Raw genomic sequence first — 19,442 nt, 5'->3', positions numbered from 1 at the left:
CCTTGCTTGTCCCTTGTTTGTTTGTTAACTCGACCCAAAAGGTAAATGACAAATATTTTCTTGACTTCGCGCACGTACTTTGTAAATAGATATTTCAAACAAAACATCTGCACATCTCTACTCGTGCTTACTTTTTGTTTCAAATCTGAGTTATAGCTTTTAGCATCTCCGTGTGCATGTGTCAGTGTTAATATTTCAACCGAAAATATTTAAATAAACATTTGATCAGAAGTACGTTATGTACATTTCAAACGAAATTTGCGGCTTCTTCGCTTCTGGTTAACTGTTTTCGATTTGGGATTTGGAAAAGGATTCGAAAAAGGAGCAAAGTCAGCATGAGCTGGCGATTTTGTTGTTGTTCAAATTAAACTTTTCGTCTTGCGGTTCGTGTGATGTTCACTATTAACTGAGCAACGCCGACCAGTGCACAGCTATAGGTTAATTGGTAACCAGAAAGTTTACTTATAAAACAACTATACTTCGATGCGCATTATTTTTTTGTATGTCTTTCAATTCAACTCAACTTGAGTTAATTTTCTAAAGTTTATGTTTTCTTGTCGTCAATGAGACGTCTGAAATTCATTTATACAAACAAATCCTTCCTTTTGAATAACACACACACAGACTATGACAGCGTAATAGTCAAGAGAATGGGCCAGACAAAATTACTCAATTATTTCAAACATCTTTAAAATTGTTTGTGATGCCCGTGAAACTTGTCCTCTAACAAATCTTGTCTCAGTGGTGCCTTAAAAGACACTTGGTGGCAGCACATTAGCTTCCAAGACCACCTACATGGCGATAAAGGGTGCACACCGGATAGGCCTAAACTCCTTCCGCCGAGCTCATGAATAAAAGTTATACCCTCAAAATACTCTATATTAGAGAGTTCTGAGAGCCATAAAATTGGGGAATTGAAGAGATATGGCAAATAACCTCTGTCCCGGACTTCATTGGGCTTCCAATTCTGAGCATTTTGGACGGCAATTGGGCTCGAAAGTGGCGCTATTTTTTGCCATGTGGAGGGATCGTTTTTCATCGTCCTCTTTGGATGAGAATATCTCGAAAAGTCAATGTCAACCCACAAAAAAAATGACAAGAAAATGAAAGATGACATGTTGATCATCATTTTTCTGTGCAGCTTAGATACCTGTGGGAGTTATGAGTATTTTTAAAAGTATTTTGAAGTATGCAGCATTTAGCACTACTATACAAGGCTGTACTCATAAAGACGGCATTGCCATCCATTCAGTACCATTGCATGCATAATGGGAGGTAGTAAAGCATGCTGAATGTGAGCAATGCGGTCTCAGTTAACTTTGTCGAATACAGAAAGCGATCATTATTTTGCTTACTAACTTAAGCATGGAGGAATCCTCTATGCTTAAGTAGAACCACTTTGCAAAGTCACCATAACTTTTGTTATCGATTAAACTAGCAGCAGCTGTTGCTCCTTCCATCCGTATAAGTCACCCAATCTGACGAAGACAGAGTTAAACTCAGACAGAAAGCTTCCCTCCGCTGCCGTTGAGTTTGCTACATTTTCCCCACATTGTGCAAAGCTAACATGAAGTTTACCAAATAAACTAGAGATAAATGCAACAACTGGATCGCTGTTGGTTCTCCAATTCGTAAAAGTCACGCGATCCGAATAAGACAGTAAAGTTCAAACAGAATTGTTCCTCGGCTACTATTTAGCTTGCGATTACTTTTTTTCCCACCGCATACGGAAAACAGAAAACAAACATAATCGTCTGTCCCCCTCTTCATTGACACAATCTTTTGACTGACAGGGAGTAAACAATTAATTAGGCCAAATCGTTAAACCAAAAGTACACAGACTGCAGCTAGCATTTAAAACAAATTCATGACGTGTTAGGCCAACAAAAATAGTTCTGCTCCCGATTACGTGGCATTCGAAAATAGGGTAGGTAGGTAGGTAGGGGAAAAATTGCCATTTTTTTGCGTACGATCATATGGAGGCGTCTGCGTGTAGTCGTCAAGGGTAAAAGGCAGAAATTGGTGGTTTTGGGTGCTTTTTTCCTCATTTTCTCCATAAAAAAATTAGGGTAGGGGCTGTCAGAATAGCAGCAGAACTTTTTTTTGCCTTATAAAGAGTGTGTAAAAAAAAAAAGGAAACCCAGATGTAAATGGTGTAAAAAAAATCTAATAAATATTTTCAAATAAGTTAAAGATCATGACACCTTGTGTGTCTGTGGCCACGGATAACTGGGCATTCATTGCTATTCTGTCAAGGGTCAACCTGTACTGGGCCAAGTTTTACTGGTAAAAGATTGACAAAAAGTCTGAAAACTCTCATGCCTGTATAAAACAGAAAACTGGATGAAATGGACCGAGAATGAAGGGTTACCGGGAGGGGTTGGGTCAAGAGTAGGGAGGTAGGTATTGAATGGTTATAATTACCATCCTAAAAATTGCCAAGTAGTTAAGTTGCTAACTTTCTGCAGAGGATGAGGCTCAAGAATTCAAATAAAAGTGCACATCAATCAACTAAATTTCAATCGAGAATCTGCGAAACTATTTTATTCAAGCCAACAGTATGTACAAGGACCTGCTCACTATTATAACAAAGGGATAGCTTAACATTCAAGACACAATAAACACATTTGGGTGGTGTTTTACAGTATTAAATTTCCACGAAATACAATGTTATTCAAAACATGAAAAGTATGTACAAAAAAGCAAAACATGACTTAATATTTAAATCATCAATTATGTGGAAAATTCATGCAAATTGTCTGACTGGACGGAACTCTTGAATACAAAGGTTTTGGATGTTATGAAGGCACCAACTGGTTAAACACACGTACATCACAGTTTAAATTATCTCTCTCCTTCAGTTAATTGGTGGGCGTTAGGAAAACAACTGGGCAAATTTATCAATACCTTGTTATTTTACACACGTAAATATCAGAATTCTATCAACAATGATTATTTTATAATTTGAAATAAATGCATACTTTTTCTGCAACTCAAAATGTTAACCAGGGCGAGCTGAAAGACTGAACGTTCTTCTCAAAGAGCATTTCAATTGAAAAACATGAAATAATAATGATGCTTGAAAAAAAGTTAAAGTGTTATTACCGAGTAAACCAAGCAATATAATAGTTAAACTTTTAATCTCATATCAGTGTAGTTTGACAATACTCAAAGTTTTCAAACTGTGCTGTACCCTCACTGTTGAAGTGCTAGCAAGTATGAGCGACTGAAACAAAGACTACTATTGTAGCATTTTACTTTTCACAAGGATGGTGTATTAAACTCTACTCTGGAGGGTGCTACACATTGTGGTTAAGAGGACATTATTAGTACTTTCATTTTAAACTTATGATATGCACTATACAAACGTGCATGTGGGCCAATTTGCATTCACAAAAGTGAAACTTTACTTGATATGGCATTGAGTATGTGCAAGAGTGTCCTGATAATAAAATGAGAGCACCATTCACAGTGTGTTTGTGTGCAACGGAGCTTCCGAAGTGTTTGCACTATGCAGTTAACAACCGTTTTTGCATGAACGGGCTATAGTATACTTGAAACACATACCATTACCAATGCTACATGCAATGATTTCTCAAAAGCAATATGCAAATTCGTATATCAGTTTTAATGCCTTATGAAAAAAATGTAAGTTTGAAAATACCTGAAAACAATGTTTTCATGATGGAAAATAAGTACCAAATCAGAAATCATGTCTGGTCATACTTGCTGCACTTCTAGAAAACCTTTACAGGAGTCATTACTCCCCAATTCTGGCCGGTATGTTGTTATCTTGTATTCTCCAGGTCAGGGTGTAATTTAAGCCACTGGTTGGTACTGCTCAACTCTCTCCAGCAGAGCATCTGAGTAGCCTGGGGAGTAATACCTGCAAGCAGAAGACAATATCAAGAGATGTTAAACACACCATTGGAACGCTTTGGGACATTAGTTCAAAAGTGGCAAAACAGACCTTTTACCATTTGAGTTTTATTCAAAGAGGCCTAAAAACTTTTCAACTGATGTTTTGAGCCCAAAAGGATGTTTGATTTTTGACACTTGTTTTGCCTCACAAAGCCTGAGAAGCCTTTTTTAAAGAAAAGAAGTGTTGAAAGTTAAAAAAAAAAAAAGGTGCACGAGTGAAGCATAATGTTTGATGGAATTTTCTACTTTTGGACTACACAGGCTAAATAACAACTTACTATGAGACTTAATTTGAGCTGTGTATAACACATGCCTTCTGGGTTTTTATGGACAAATATGGTAAATTGTTAGTAAAAATCTGACTGAAATTTCAAATTATTATTACAGATATACTATCTGTGCTCTTCAACAAGTTGGATTTTTTCTCTTAACAAATTTTGACAAAATTAAAACTGTTTCCCCCCTTTTTTAGGCACCTGCAACCCTCTAGTAAAACAAGGCTTATATTTTGGGTTGCTTTTGCACAGAAACAGATCCCTCTATCGATTCTAAAAGGGGGTTGACGAGACTCAGCCTTCCTTACGAGAACTGAATCAATTTAAATATTCAAAATTTTGTAAAGTACATTGTGTAATTCTACCCTAACCTAACATGGGGCAATTTCTGTGGTCAATGTCTCATTCAAAAGTGAATAACTTTCATATTGCCCCCAAAAAGAGGAAAGAACCAATTTTGTTGTGTCAGTGTAACAACGTCGTTACTCAGATTTCACTCATCTTGAATAACTCCCATTTTTAACTTTTGTAGCACCATGTTTCATATCAAACACAAATTTATATGATGCTACTAAAGTTGAAAATGGGAATTATTGGAGATGAGTTAAATCCGAGTTGCGATCTTGTTGCACTGACGCAATAATTTATGAATAAAACCTATTTTTCAGCTTGATACTTAAATTAACATAGACAGTTCATCTTTAACCCTAACCCTGCCATACGCAACACAGTGCGTCAGGTGGAAAAGTCTGGTGCACTTTGATGCATTCAGCTACCAACACCAGTGCATAAACGGCCAGTACTCAAACACTGAGAGCTAATCCCATTGAACAATGCCACAGTTGTATCCTGCTGTGTTCAGTGACCATGGACTCTGAGGCAGTTTGGCATTGAGACTTTTGACCTGATGGATCTTGCTACGTTGGGCAGGCTTGTCACTTAGACAAGTGTTGCAAAGTTGCTGTGTTTGGCAGGGTTTTCCGCTAAAATACTCCAGACATGCTGGAGGGTTAGGGTTAAAGCACAGTAAGAATGCAAGCTGACCTGACAATCTCCTCTGGGAAGCAGTTATTGATGGTATTGATGTACTCATGCAGGGCACTGCCGGGCTCGGCCTTGATCTCCTGAACCTTCTTCAGCCCTCCGCTGGTGACAAACAGACGACGTGCTGCTGCATCGTGAGGCAACACCTTGCTGAACTGACCCACTACGTGCTTGAGGATGTTGGCTGGGGCATCGTGCAGCAGGGGCTCTAAGGCCGGTAAGTGGACACACTTCTGAAGGATGTTCTTCAAAGCCTTCTTGGCCTGTAAAGGACAAGGAAGTAATTCAGGTTATCCATTCTCAATATCCATCCAAGACTGTTGGTTCCAAACATGAACACTCTTGGAGAAAGAAGCACTACCTATGGACTCTCTGTCTCAGCACATGTGCCTCTGTTCAAATAACAAACACTAAGATATGAAAAACCTGTGAACAAATTGCTGCTGCATTCTTGGCTTCCCACACAGAGTAGATTCACGTTTATGCACATTCAAATAAAAATTCCTTGTGCATAAACGTATGCCATATGTACATAAACCAGTACACACATGTTGTGTGTCGCACTAATAGTAATGCCCAAAATGGCTAAAATAATTGGTTTAATATTAGGTTTGGAGTGGAAAGAAGTATAAAGTTTTTGCAGTGGCGCTCATATTGGATATGGAAGTAAAGTGAGTCTGGCAAGGCTATTTCTGTAAAGAAGCTCAAACCATAAAATGTTTACTCTTGCTCATCAGGTCAGTGAAGCATTTTTAAATCGAGCTCTTTTTGATTTGGAATATACAGCCCATGCTGCTATTTTTAATGACAAAAACTCAAACAAAACAAATCTACACCCCCATGTGCCCTATGTCGTGAGTTCATGCCCACTAAACCTTGTAAAGACTATAATTATCCATTTTCGTGCAGTATTAACACAAATTAAATACTCTCAAATGATGCTGATCACGGACCAATTTCATGGCTCTGCTTACCACAGAATTCCGTGTTTATGATCACCATTCTGTGCTAACAGTGCTAGCAGAGAAATTCTTTGCTAACCTTGTAAGCACAGAATCCTTAGTTGCGGGATGTACGCACGAGCAGAAGCTGAAACTCCTCGCTAATCCGTGAAACACGCTTACAGTAAGCACAGAATTTCCTGCTATAGTAAGCAGGGATTTTTCGCTAACGGTAAGCAGAGCCAGGAAATTGGGCCCAGGTCATTACCTTAGTCTGCAGATCTTCCGAGGCATCAGCTCGGAGGTAGCACTGCAGGAGTCTAGGGAGCACATTAGCCACAGCCACAGCCTTGGCATGTTCAGGAGTGTGTCTGCCTATCTGGCCTAGTGCCCACGCAGCAGCCGCTTGGATGTGGTCCTGAGGTTCTTCGGCTAGGGTTATGGCTAGCTGGGTCACACCCTGAGCAGGAAGGAAAAGATAGCAATGAGAGCTGAAACAAAGTGGTTCTAAAAATCATCTCGTGGGAAATAGGTAATTGCACAATACAGCTTTCATTAAATTTAGGATTGTGCTTTACTGTTATCACGACCTGTGTTGTACAGAGAACAAAAATCTCTTGTGTCAAGAGAATTTTGTGAGTAATTACAGTATGGAGGCAACAATAACGAATTCTCACCTCAATTGGTAACCAGTTACTTTTAATTTAAAAGAAACTCATAGCACTGAGCTTGTGCCCCTACTACCGGGTGCAGCATTATGATAAAACAAATTAAATGTAATTAACAAACTTGAAAAGGAAAACGTACTTGAAACACCCCCTGTAGATCTGTCACTTATATCAGCCTTGATGTAATTGACAAATGTATTTTGACAAGAGAGGATAGAAGTAGTTTGTGTACAGTATTAGAATATTGTTATAATCACCCATGAGAATTTAAAAGGATTTGGCAATTGTAAAACGTGGGTTCATTATCATAACCACTGCAGCATTCTAAACAATCACTCACACACCAAAAAATGAACAATCTCTGAGGGGTTTCAAATATCAGTATTTTTATTTGACATAAATAGTATGGACCTTAGGTCCACACAAGTCAATGTAAAACCAGTCTAGGTGGATGCCGACATCCAGGATTTTTTTACATTGGCTTGTCTAGCTCCCAGACCTATGTTCTTGAAACTAAATAGTTCTTGAGCCTGGAGTGGCAAATGGTCACACAAAGCAACCGCTGAAAACTGACGCCACTCTGCCTCAATCTAGAATTTAATAAAAAGTAAACCAAGATTCCTACCTTGGATACAATAACAGCCATAGCAAGGTTCTCAGAATGAGCAGCCACATAGCCCAGCATCAGGACACCAGGCAGTCTAACGTTACCCTCCGACTCCCCGACGTAATCCACCACAGCAGCCACCCCTCCAGCATTGACGATCAGCTGGGACAGCTCTGGGGTGTGCTTGGCAATCTCACGGATCAGCGTGGCCACGTTCTTGCGCACATACTCATCAGAGTCCTTCAGGCACGTCAGGACCGCCGGGAAGATTTCCGCTTCCACGACCATCTCGGCCAGGTCCACAGAGTGCTTGGAGATCTGGCTCAAGGCTGAGAAGACTTGACGCTGAAAATGAACAAGTGCCTGCTTACTTCACTTATATCAAAAACAGTGTAAGGGCCGGTTAACACTTCGCGCTAATTCAGTGAGTGATGAATTCATTTATGGTAACACGAACAGCAAGCATCAAAATGAATCTTCACTTGCTGACATGAAACTTGCTTGTATGAACCGGCCTTAACCAGTGTAATACCTGGCAAGCAGGCTTGGTCAAATTCTTATTATTACATCATAAGAGGCTTGAGGTCTCATCCACAAGGAATGGAATGTAAACACAACTTGTTTTTGATTAGATTGGAAAAATGTGCTGAATACTGACAATGGCAATATGTCGCAAAGTTCGCATGATTGAAAATAGCCTATTCAAGTTGGAAAAATTTCAAAATAAAATTGCTTAATTGAAAACATTTTCAGATATTCTTTCAATTACACGATACAACAACAACTTTTATTTTTAAACCTAACCTCCCTAACTCCATCAAAATCCATCCCCCCATTTTAGAGGACTTCGTCCTGCAGGCCTAATTTGACTAAATATTGATGGAGTATGATGGAGTTGGGCCTGGAGGCATAAAGCAAAGCATGCATTAGGAAGCAGTGTGATTGATGGATTTTGGCGGACTTGGTCCAGTACTTAGTAAAAGACAGTAGGGAGTTAGGATACTGCAAGCACTTGTCAGCCTTAGGTGAATTACTAATTGCAAATTTGTTCAAGAATGAAATAGAAAAATACAGTGCTAATTTAAGCATTGATTGATTTATTGATCTTGCTGTAGGTATGTCCTACATCAATGGTAAAAAAAACCCTCAATGTACCCTTTGAAAAAAAAGCCCGAAAAAAAACTATAGAGCTAAACCATGTAATAAATCTGCTGTACCTTGAGTTTCTGGTCTGGGTTGAGAATCATTTGTGCCAGGTGAGCTATAGCACCAGCATCTACCACAGTCTGAGCCAGTTCAGGGGAATGCTTGCAGATATCACTCAAGGCTGAGGCAGCAATACGCTTCAAGCACAGCTCTGGCTCCTGAATGCCAAGAACCAGGAGAGGGACGGCCCCAGCATCCACCACTGACTGGGCTAACTCTGCATGGGCAAAGCATAGCAAGTACCAGCGCCAGATTAATGAACAGTGCTACTCTGCATTGGTACACTCATGCAACACTCATGAGAAAACATTTGATTTCAATGAAAGAAAAAAAGGTGTTTTTTAATTGTACCTAGAATTTCTGACAGATCTTATGTCTATAGATGCTGTGTTTCTGTTTTTTCTTTTATAATTTTGATGATTCCTTCTTAAACAATTATTAATTTCATTCCAAGTTGGTAAGCAAATGCAGTAGCTTTTTTTCAGTAACTTTTCAAAACGAATGTTGCTCAAGTCCCCTGTAATTTGAAAAAATGTGGGTCTCCATAAATTAGATATTTTTTTTGCCAGGACAATTCTGAGATGTTGGTTAAGTTCTGTGCAAATTTGGACTGAGAGATTAGAGTGACGTTGCTTTTATCTGTATTTAAAAATTATATTCTCTATGTGCAAGCTCTCATCTGAAGTGAACAAACCGTTCAAACAAAGAATGCATTGTGACAAGTGTAGAGGTTTCAGATCACATTGCAGAGATGATTATTAAAGTGGTTTTGGGCATTGGATGTGATTTTGAGATTCCACCTTCCACTTAAAATCACATCCCTCTGACTCCTCTTTCAAATTGGGACAGCAAACCACAGTCAGGATCTTCTCAAAGCAAAGGTTTCCCGAGCAAGTGCAATGCCTAGCCTACCTGCATTGTGTCTCGCAATGTACCCCAAGGCCCAGGCAGCAGATTCTTTGACGCTAGGATCAAACTCTTCCAGGCAGATGACCAGGGCATCCAGGGCACCGCAGTCTACCACAGACTGGGCTAGCTCAGGGGAGTGCTTGGCCACGGCACGCAGCACAAAGGCAGCTGCCTTCTTGTAGAATCTCTGTCAGGACACAATATACAAAACATGTACATTACATCTAGATCTCACAGTTGAAAAGCGGCCAAAACACAAATATACGGTGTTAAAGAGTTAGTTGTTCCTGTATTATTAGTTTTACAAAAGTTCTGTAAATTACCATAAAATAATTGTCCAAGCATAGTAAAGGTAGTAATTAATGCAGATTTTGGCAGACAAAATATTTTTTTTTATCTTAAATTTCTAAAGTTTATAAAAAAAAAAGTGGGTGGATGCATCTGTCTACTGAAAGTATTTCTTCTGAAGAAAATCTGTGAATATCACTGATTATCATTTAATATATCAGGCTTCCAGTGGTAAAAATAAATCAGCGTATTGTATGTTTTCGTAAAAAGTACCTGGATGACAGCAATATTATGTCAGTAAAAGTACCCAGATGACAACAATAATATTTGAAAAATTGTCCTCATCTGGGAATTTTAACATATTTCGCTGGTTCCTTCTCAATCAAGAGTGTAGAAACTCACAGTTTTTTTACAAGAATATATTGCACTCGCTATAACAACATTGCACTAGTCAATTATAGCTTGTGCAATATTTTTGTATCCCCCTCAAAGCCATTCATATTACATGTATAAAGGGACTATTTCATTCCTGTCTTTGTTATTTTCAGCTTGGTAATCAACCTTAAATCCAATCTCTTTCAGAAGCAACTTGTTGATAGGCAACTTTGTCCCTAGGTAATCATTGCAATTCCCGATGATTCATTACTTAAAGTTCTCCTCTTATATATCGGGGCCGATCTTTTCTCAGTGTGTTCTATCAAGAAAGATTCAGTAATGAGGCGAGGTAAAATGATTGCCAATGGTTACATTCTGCTCAGCCAGGGAGTAGACAAGTTGTGGGAGGATGTCTCCCTTAACCACCGCCTCGGCTAGATCCTCATTGTAGTTAGCCAGGCGACCTAGAGCCAACGCTGCAGTCTGCTGGATGGTGGGAACGACGTCCAGCAAGAGAGGCCGCAACAGGGACATCACACCTACAAACAGACATCAAAGAAATAGCTGGAATGAAGTGTATGATTCCAAAGAGGGGTGGTATCACATTCATTGAACGTCGAAAGGACAATGGCTAATTAAGCAGAGGGTAACATTTTGTATACAAAACTAAACAGAAATATTAACATCAAATTAGGTTTTGCCCTTCACCAACGTTTTTAAACACTGTATACTCAGTGTGTTACCTACCGAGTGAAAGTTGGAAAAAATCACTCGGGTGGGACTCGAACCCACAACCTCCTGCTTTCTAGTGCAGATGTCTTAAAAACGTCGGTGAAGGGCAAAACCTAATTTGATTTATATCACCCCGATGCAAAATTCCATCTTATAATATTAACATCCTTTGTTCAATATAAGGCAGTGTCAAAACCCCATTTATGCGACATTAGAAACAACTTTTGAGCTAAATAAAAAAAAAAAACGAATTATTTGTGCAATTGAGCCTTTGACAAAATATGGATTAGAAATATGAACAAAACTGCAACCAAGTGCTTGCTTACTGGATTAACCTAAAACATACAAATCAAACAAACTTAGACAGCCTAACCTTTTGATTATAGCAGCATCTTTGTCAAAGTTTCTGCAAGAATCAAAACATATTAGGCCCTCCAAGTTTGCTTGGATTCATTAAATCAACAGAACTCTGCATTTTGTTTTGCATTTGACCAAAGTGAATAAACATAAATGAACAGATGGAAAATGACCTAGTGCATATACTGTAGTGTGTACTGATAGAAGCTTGAAGTCTTTAGCAAAAGAACACCTTTTAGCTCAATGGTTGAGAAATGTCCACATTAGTGCATATGGTTGTGGGTTTGAGCCCCAACTCATCAGATTTTGTTACAAAACTTGTAAAAGGTACAGTGCTTACAGCTAGCACCTGAAATGTTGATAAGGATGAAGTTCCTTTCCCTGTACCCTTGAACAAAAATTAACTTTTTTCTATCAATACATTTTCAACTTGTATGTTTTATACCAACCAAAAAAACTTTTTTATTTTGGAATCATTCAATAACTAAACAGGGCAGATTTGTGTTTGGTCAATTAATGTCTTATTAAAAAATGAACAACTATTTGTATTGCTAGAAAAATAACCATTTAGAAAAGGAATTTTTCTCCGGATGAAGAAACTCGAAAAGAGCATAGAAATTGCATACTATAGTAGCAAACTGGTTCATACACTTCCCTATTCCATTGATACACCACCCTGGTAAGGATTTCAGCAAGATGTACGTGTGCAAGGTTTTAACATCAACATTACGACTTCATCTGATGCAGTCACCGTGATCTACACAGTGCAATTCTACGAGCTTTCTGTACATGTAGATCATTTTCTGTGTGCATATGCCTGAAGGAACGTTCCATCACAAAAGTTGAAACACTTGGAATGTCACCTGCTCCAATTGGGAACAATTGCCTGTTCCAATTGGGAACAGCCTGGGAACACCAGGTGATGCCGCATGGAAACGTTGGTCTATGCACAAGCAAGGTTACTCGGGAATGGCCTGGTCCAGTTGGGAACAGCCTGGGAACACCAGGTGATGCCGCATGGTCTATGCGTGTACCACATGGAACGTACCACATGGAACGGGAACGTTCCGACTTTTGAGATGATCACTTACCTGCATTTTGTAGGAGCTCGATGTTCTGTGATCTGGAGGCCAATTCAGCAATAGTCTGCACAAAGGTTGTCCTGGCCTTCTGGTACTGCTCAAAGACTGTAGGAAGGAAAGAATTGGTTTCGTAAATATGAAGTTCAACCTTCAATTCAACTCACTTGAATTAGTTTTTCCTCGGGGAAACCCAAGGAAAAACTAATGCTGCACACGCAGCTGTTCCGCACACAGAATGTTACCACTTGGTTTACAGTTTGGGTGTACTGCGCTAGCACTATGCAGGCGGGATAGACGATTGCGAAGTTGCAGTCTGGCCTAGGTCTCTAGTACTACTACAAGCGTGGTGTCAAAAATCATGAACATACACCATATTTGTATGTGGAAATATGCCTTAGTATTTCAATTTTATGCTAGGCCTAGGGTAGTGTGAGTAACTTGGACCCAACTTATCGCCTTTTTAACATTCAGACATGGTCTGGCGATAGTAGGGTCCACGCTAATCCGTATATGCCAGGCAACACAATTTTGTCCCTGACCAAAACACCCAACATTGCCCCCCCCCAAAAAAAATCAGATTTCACCCTCAAAATGGCCTACAAATTACTAGATATGCCACCTGAGTTACAAGTAGACATCGGTGATTAAGATGGTTGTACTGAAGTTTTCTTGTACATGTACTTACGATCCGGATGAAGTGAAATTTCCCATTCGATTCCGAGAGCTCCCCTCGCGATCGTGAACACGTTAAATTTCCGACTCGTGTTAATGCTTGAACGACGCGATGTGATCTTCATGCCCAGCGTACATTCGTTGGTCCCCGTACCCTGAGTGCGATTCCGTTACCCAGTGCCATGCATCAATTATGACAATGAGAAGACTAGATCACGTTTGCAAACACAAGTGCATTTTAAACGGTAAAAGGGAGTCGGGAACTAGCTTTAACTGGTTTTCACCCATTAAATTTGCCCTAGTTCCCGACTCCCTATTATCGTTCGAAATGTACTTGTGTTTACAAACGAGATCCAGTCTTCTCATTATCATAATCGATGCATCGCGCTCGGTAAAGGATCGCACACAGGATACGGGGACCATCGAATGTACGCTGGGCATGAAGATCACATTGCGTCCATCAAACATTACCACGAGTCGGAAATTTAACGTGTTCACGATTATGAGGGGAGTTCTCGGAATCGAATGGGAAATTTCACTTCATCCGGATCGTCATGATCGTACATGTAAGTAGCCCCACTTGTGTGGCCTCCCCATTGCTGCGCTGTACCTTAGGCCACATGCCTGGTTTCCCAACCTACTGAGGATTTTAGTCCCAAACAGGCGCATATGGACTCCAGAAAGATGTCTGAATTTCTCGAAAAAATTTGAAGAAATATCACCTAATCTACCCGGGGAAAAAGTTCCGTACTCGATCGCCACTTTTTTCAATTAATTTTCTAGCGCCAAAAGTTACATCTTTTAAGTTTATTCCTCCACTTTCCCTCCTCTACTCTCACCCTCTCCTTTCCTTAATTTCTATTTATTAATCAGTCAGTTACTTCACCAAGATTCGAACCACGGACGCTTGCTTGATACACAAGACTCTGAACCGCAAGGCCGCGCACAATCGCTGTTGCAATAATCAATCTTTGGACGTATTTGAAGTATCCATTGAAATAAACTAAATATTCATGAGAAAATAAATATTCATAATGACGTATTGCACTATTGTAACCGTGAAAAATGACACACTTGGGGAACTCGCACAAACTAAGACTCTATGGGGATTAACTAACAAAACTAAACTAAACTCAGGATCTTTGAAGGGAAAAGTCGCGAGGAAATTGAATTAATAGAGACCAGAGACGAATTCTAGATTTCAAACAAAAAAAAGACCAAAAAGAATTTATTCACAAGAACCTTAAACCAAAAACCAGAAACTAAAAGCAAAGAATAAAACCTAAAAACCAAAGACTAAAACCAAAAAAAAAAGAAATTGAGACTTAAACCCTAAAATCTAAAACCAACACAGTGTGAATAGTGGATCTTTCAAAGAACACTCAAGCAGGAATAAAGTCAAATGACTCGAGCAGACAGAGCTCAAACAGGACACACCACTCCAGTTAGGAGGAACATAAGATACCGGTATACTATGAAGTTGTCTCTGTTGGTCTGCTGGTGGATTAAAGTGTGGCTTGACCATGTGGCAGCTTTTATAGGGGGAACATGTGGGCTACTAAAGTAAACAACCAGGGGGACACACTACCAAGAAAGGGGGGAATCTTAAGTAAAACTAAAATGATTTCTTTTTGTTCTAAAGGGGAGCTACTCCTATATACTATACACTACATACATGAAAAATATACAAGATAAATTTGGCCCTGCCACACTATCATTGGCCGGCTCATGCGACGTCATGGTTGTCGATGTCATGCGTATAACGTACCGCTGTCTTTCAGCCACTACAATCAGTTTTGACCAGCTGCTTCAAGTTAGTTCTGCACGACGTATGCATCCAAAATGTGCTCTAAAAACACATTTTGAGTAAATTTTTTTCACCTTTACACAGCTTCCTGGATTTCTCTTGGTTCAAATGAACAGGTGAGGTGACAATTAAAATGTTTGGCAGCAGATAAATTGACGATCGAGTACGGAACTTTACCCCAACAGATGAGAAATCATAGAATACAACCATATCAGTGGTATGTAAAATGAAGTGCCAAAAAGGGCGCGCCAGTGTTTGGAATAAACTCCTCAGTACAACTAGGTTGGGAAACCAGTCGTGTGGCCTTACGTACAGCTCAGCAATACGGAGGCCACACGAGTGGGGCTAGATCGTAAGTACATGTACATGTATGTACATGTAAACTTCAGTTTTTCAAAAACCATTTGACCAAAATTGATGATTCAAAAAGATTTTTCTTTCTTATGCCAAGATCTTTCCAAATTAAATGTAAACAGAAAACCCATTTTCTTTTTTAAAAGATAGTGGATATTTTGCCGGAGGTAATGACGGCAAACTAACGATTACTAAAGGTTTGCCGGCAGCAATCCATATCAACAGAGGGCGCTGTACTCTTTAAAATAGGGCTGAATTATAAGATGTATTAAATTCCCATCAAAAGTTGTGTAGCACATTTGGTGTAATGGTTAAGCAAAGGCTCTAGCAAGCGGGATGACTCGCGTTCGATTCCGACCGCATAGCATTTTTAATTTTTTTTTTCTCATCCCCAAATAAATAAGAATAGGCCTATTCTTCTTTTATTATTTTAACATGTCTTAAACATTTTTTGCAGAGTATTACATTTTCTTTTTCAGATTTGTGGCTCTGGAGGATTTTTTTTAAAAGGGAAATGAAGTCCGAAATTATAAAATGGTCTGAATCCCATCTTGTGAATACGAGGTAACAACGATAATTTTGGCATGGAGCCAGACTAAAACTTGTCACCAGAAAATGTTTAAGTACAAAAAAACAGTAACTGCGCATGTTCAGTGCATATCCAGCAAACTAACGTTTACTAAAGGTTTGCCGTCTCCGGCAAAATATACACTGCCTTTTTAAAATGCAGTGGCTATCGTTACGGCAGTTGTAACGCATTTCCCATTTTCTATCATTACGGTAGTAGTAGGCCTACTGCAAGTGCAACTTTTGTAAAAACATGAGAAGAAAATATAAAATTAGAAGGGAAAAAAGTGAATTTGACTTTTTGAGCGTTATGAAATTCGGACTTTATTTCCCTTTTAAAAAAAATCCTCCAAAGCCTCAGGTTAGAATTTTTATAGAAAAGGAAAAAAATTCGAGTGCAAACTGAGATGCGAATCCGCAACCTCGCGGTGCAAAATCCTACCCTCTTTCAACTGAGCTGTTGCACTGCTCGCTAAAACGTGGGGAAACAAATTATTATATACCTGCGTGCGTATCAAAAAAGTATCGTAGAGGGCGCTAAACAAAGGCTGCCGTAACGATAGCCACTTCGTTTTTAAAAAAATTGGTGTGACATGCCTATTCTTAATGATTTTGGGTCAACTCGTACCCGAGTTAACTCGTACCCGAGTCAACTCGTACCCGGGTCAACTCGTACCCGAGTTAACTCGTACCCAAGTTAACTCGTACCCGAGTTAACTCGTACCCAGGTTAACTCGTACCCGAGCCAACTCGTACCCGGGTCAACTCGCACCCAGGTCAACTCGTACTCCCCTCCTTTTTTAGTTTGGAAGTACAGATGGATGGTTAACAAAACTTCCGATTTTACCCTCAAAAACGGCGACTGAGAAATACTAGTTACGCCGCCAGAAATACATATAAAGTTCAAGGATTAGTTGAAGGCGGTGGTATCAAATGTTGATCACAATCTGGATGAAAAGGGAAAATGTACCGTTCATCGGCAAGGGCTTCATCGCGAACGGACGGGTACCGCGCGGAGAACATTTTCAAATCGGCATTAGTGTGGTACTCGCGAGTCGACGGAGCCCTCGCTGATAAACGGTAAATTTCACTTTTCATCCAGATCATCAGATGTGTTATTTTAATATTTGTGTAGTATTTTCTCTTAGTAATGATGTTTTTTCTTTCTTTTTTCAGAGACCCTGGATCACTGAGATTGCGGAGTGACTGTGCGAACTGCTACGTCTTTTTTTTGTTCGGTCGAACGTGTTTTAAGGGCATAGTTTTCTTTTTACGAATTTAGTATCTAAGACCTTTTTTTTTTTAAAGAAAGCTGCTATTAAAAACGAATTTTGTAATGTAAAAGTAATATTTCAACGTTCACTCACTCCATTTTTGGCATCATTTATTGAATAAAAACTGCACATGGCACAAATCTCTTTGGGAAGATTGGGGGCCCTGAAAGTACAAATCTGAAGAGAAAATATATTACAGGAAACTTAAAAGAGTCACACGGACATCTTTATTTAATTTATAATGATTCTTTAATATGTTGGTCATTTTTTGTACAATTAGTTCGGTAAATGTCGTAAAAAAAATCTTGTGCAGCTTAAATAAAGTTTCTGCGATAAGTTCAACTAGAATATTATTTTGGTAACAGAAATGTAGGATTTTTAATTATTTGTTTACATTTGAGGCATCAAGGAAGTAAACACGATAAAGGAAAATGGTGGCTCGTTTCATTCAGAGATGCTCTTTCTATAAGTTTTAGCGGACCAATTTGTTAGTTGATCCTTGGGTGTGAAAGATTGTTTGACATTAGCAAATTGTAATTCAAGTGCAAGAGAAAATTTTATTATCTTAAACAAAACTGAGCTAATCGGGTTTCGTCCTCGAAACTTGACATCCGATTCGATTCATCATGAACTGTGTGACATACCATCCGATCGATCGGTTTGAGCAGCAGAAAATGGTTCATCGGAAAACCACAGGATCATCTGTAATACAAAAATAAAATAAATTGATAAAAGCATGCATACTTTGGCCGATGAGTGCGCGCACAGGCCCGGGAAAAACGATGTCACCGTGCACGGTACGACCACGTTGGCCGATGAGTACGCGCACAGGCCCGGCAAAAACGATGTCACCGTGCACGGTACGACCACGTTGGCCGGTGAGTGCGCGCACAGGCCCGGCAAAAACGATGTCACCGTGCACGGACAACCACGTGGACCGGCGAGTGCGCGCACGGGCCCGGCAAAAACGATGTCACTGTGCACGGTACGACCACCACGACCAGCGAGTGCGCGCACAGGCTCGGCACAAACGATGTCACCGTGCACGGACAACCGGCCATATCCCTCCGATCTTCCGTTCGTTTCACTGATTTTCTTTTCGAAAATAGGCAACTATTTTGAGCTGCGGGTACAAGTTGACTCGGGTACGAGTCGACTCGGGTACGACTTGACTCGGGTACGAGTTGACTGGGGTACGACTTGACTCGGGTACGACCTAACTCGGGTACGACTTGACTTGGGTGTCAATTTTGGGGTACGAGTTGACTCGGGTACGAGTTAACTCGGGTACGAGTTGACCCATTTCCTTCTTAATAATGTGCGCTCAATCTGGAACTGGAAGGTTTTTTTTGCGAAGATTGCGCAAGGAACCAGTTGCGCAATCATAAGAATGTGTATGCGCATTCTTACGATTGCGCAAATCACAAAAAACGAAGTGGCTATCGTTACGGCACTCGTTGTTTAGCGCCCTCTACGATATTTTTTTGATACGCACGCAGGTATATAATTATTTGTTTCCACACGCTTTGTCGAGCAGTGCGTCAGCTCAGCCGATAGAGGGTAGGATTTTGCACCGTGAGGTTGCGGGTTCAAATCTCAGTTTTGCACTCGAATTTTTTTCCTTTTCTAACCTGAGGCTTTGGAGGATTTTTTTTAAAAGGGAAATAAAGTCCGAATTTCATAAAGTTCAAATTCACTTTTTTCCTTCTAATTTTATATTTTCTTGTCATGTTTTTTTATAAAAGTTGCCAGGTTGCAGTCTACCGTAACGATAGAAAATGGGAAATGCGTTACGGCTGCCGTAACAATAGCCACTGCGCACAAAAAAACGCACAACAGCCTCGACCGGCATGCTCAGCCATGTCACTGTCAGCAGTTGAAAATCGCTTCTTCGATAGCACGCCACTGCGATGCGATAAATTTACGAATACCACTTTCCTTCAACAAAATATCATACTAGTACTAGGGCCCACCTTGTAAAACTTGTCTTGAACTCATCTTGAAACGGTTTATTTCTTTGCTTTATTTCGGATATTTAAAAATAAAATACAATTCCAATTCTCAACTTGTTCTCTCAACTCCGCGGTAGCCTGACGTTGACGTTTCACGTGTGTTGCTATTTTGTTGCCAAGGAAGAAGTTCATTCACCCGTATAAACTCAAAAATATATATTTTATTATCAAAAACTAAAATGAAAATAATTACAAAAACAAATGTAAAACTTATTCAAAATATATAATTGAAAAAAAAGTAGTATTCGTCGCAAAAAATGGATTGAAATCTTAAAAACAATAATAAAAAATGGGTCATAATTTTTGCCATTTTGATTGAGCTTGATTGAGTCTTAATCCCAGCCTTGTCAA

General features: G+C 39.6%; 1 protein-coding gene across 3 annotated transcripts; it reads right to left on the bottom strand.

The window, feature by feature from the left end:
* Nucleotides 1-2,512: 2,512 nt before the first annotated feature.
* Nucleotides 2,513-19,216, bottom strand: LOC119719339 (sperm-associated antigen 6). 3 transcript variants are annotated; one of them, XM_038188753.1, is made up of 9 exons: nt 19,053-19,216; nt 12,415-12,510; nt 10,607-10,773; nt 9,575-9,758; nt 8,674-8,879; nt 7,475-7,801; nt 6,450-6,641; nt 5,241-5,503; nt 2,513-3,886 (listed from the first exon to the last, which is right to left on the bottom strand). In XM_038188753.1, exons 1-9 carry the CDS (start codon nt 19,075-19,077, stop codon nt 3,820-3,822), a joined length of 1,527 nt encoding a protein of 508 aa, XP_038044681.1. In that variant the 5' UTR covers nt 19,078-19,216; the 3' UTR covers nt 2,513-3,819. The 3 variants fall into 3 exon arrangements, with proteins under 3 accessions (XP_038044681.1, XP_038044680.1, XP_038044682.1); XM_038188752.1 differs by lacking the exon at nt 19,053-19,216 and adding an exon at nt 17,724-17,819; XM_038188754.1 differs by lacking the exon at nt 19,053-19,216 and adding an exon at nt 14,543-14,566.
* Between the last annotated feature and the right edge of the window lie 226 nt (nt 19,217-19,442).

This window comes from Patiria miniata, unplaced genomic scaffold (assembly GCF_015706575.1).
Source record: "Patiria miniata isolate m_02_andy unplaced genomic scaffold, ASM1570657v1 HiC_scaffold_8, whole genome shotgun sequence".
NCBI lineage: Eukaryota > Metazoa > Echinodermata > Asteroidea > Valvatida > Asterinidae > Patiria > Patiria miniata.
Note: the sequence above shows the minus strand (reverse complement) of the source record. Positions and strands in the feature narration are given on the sequence as shown.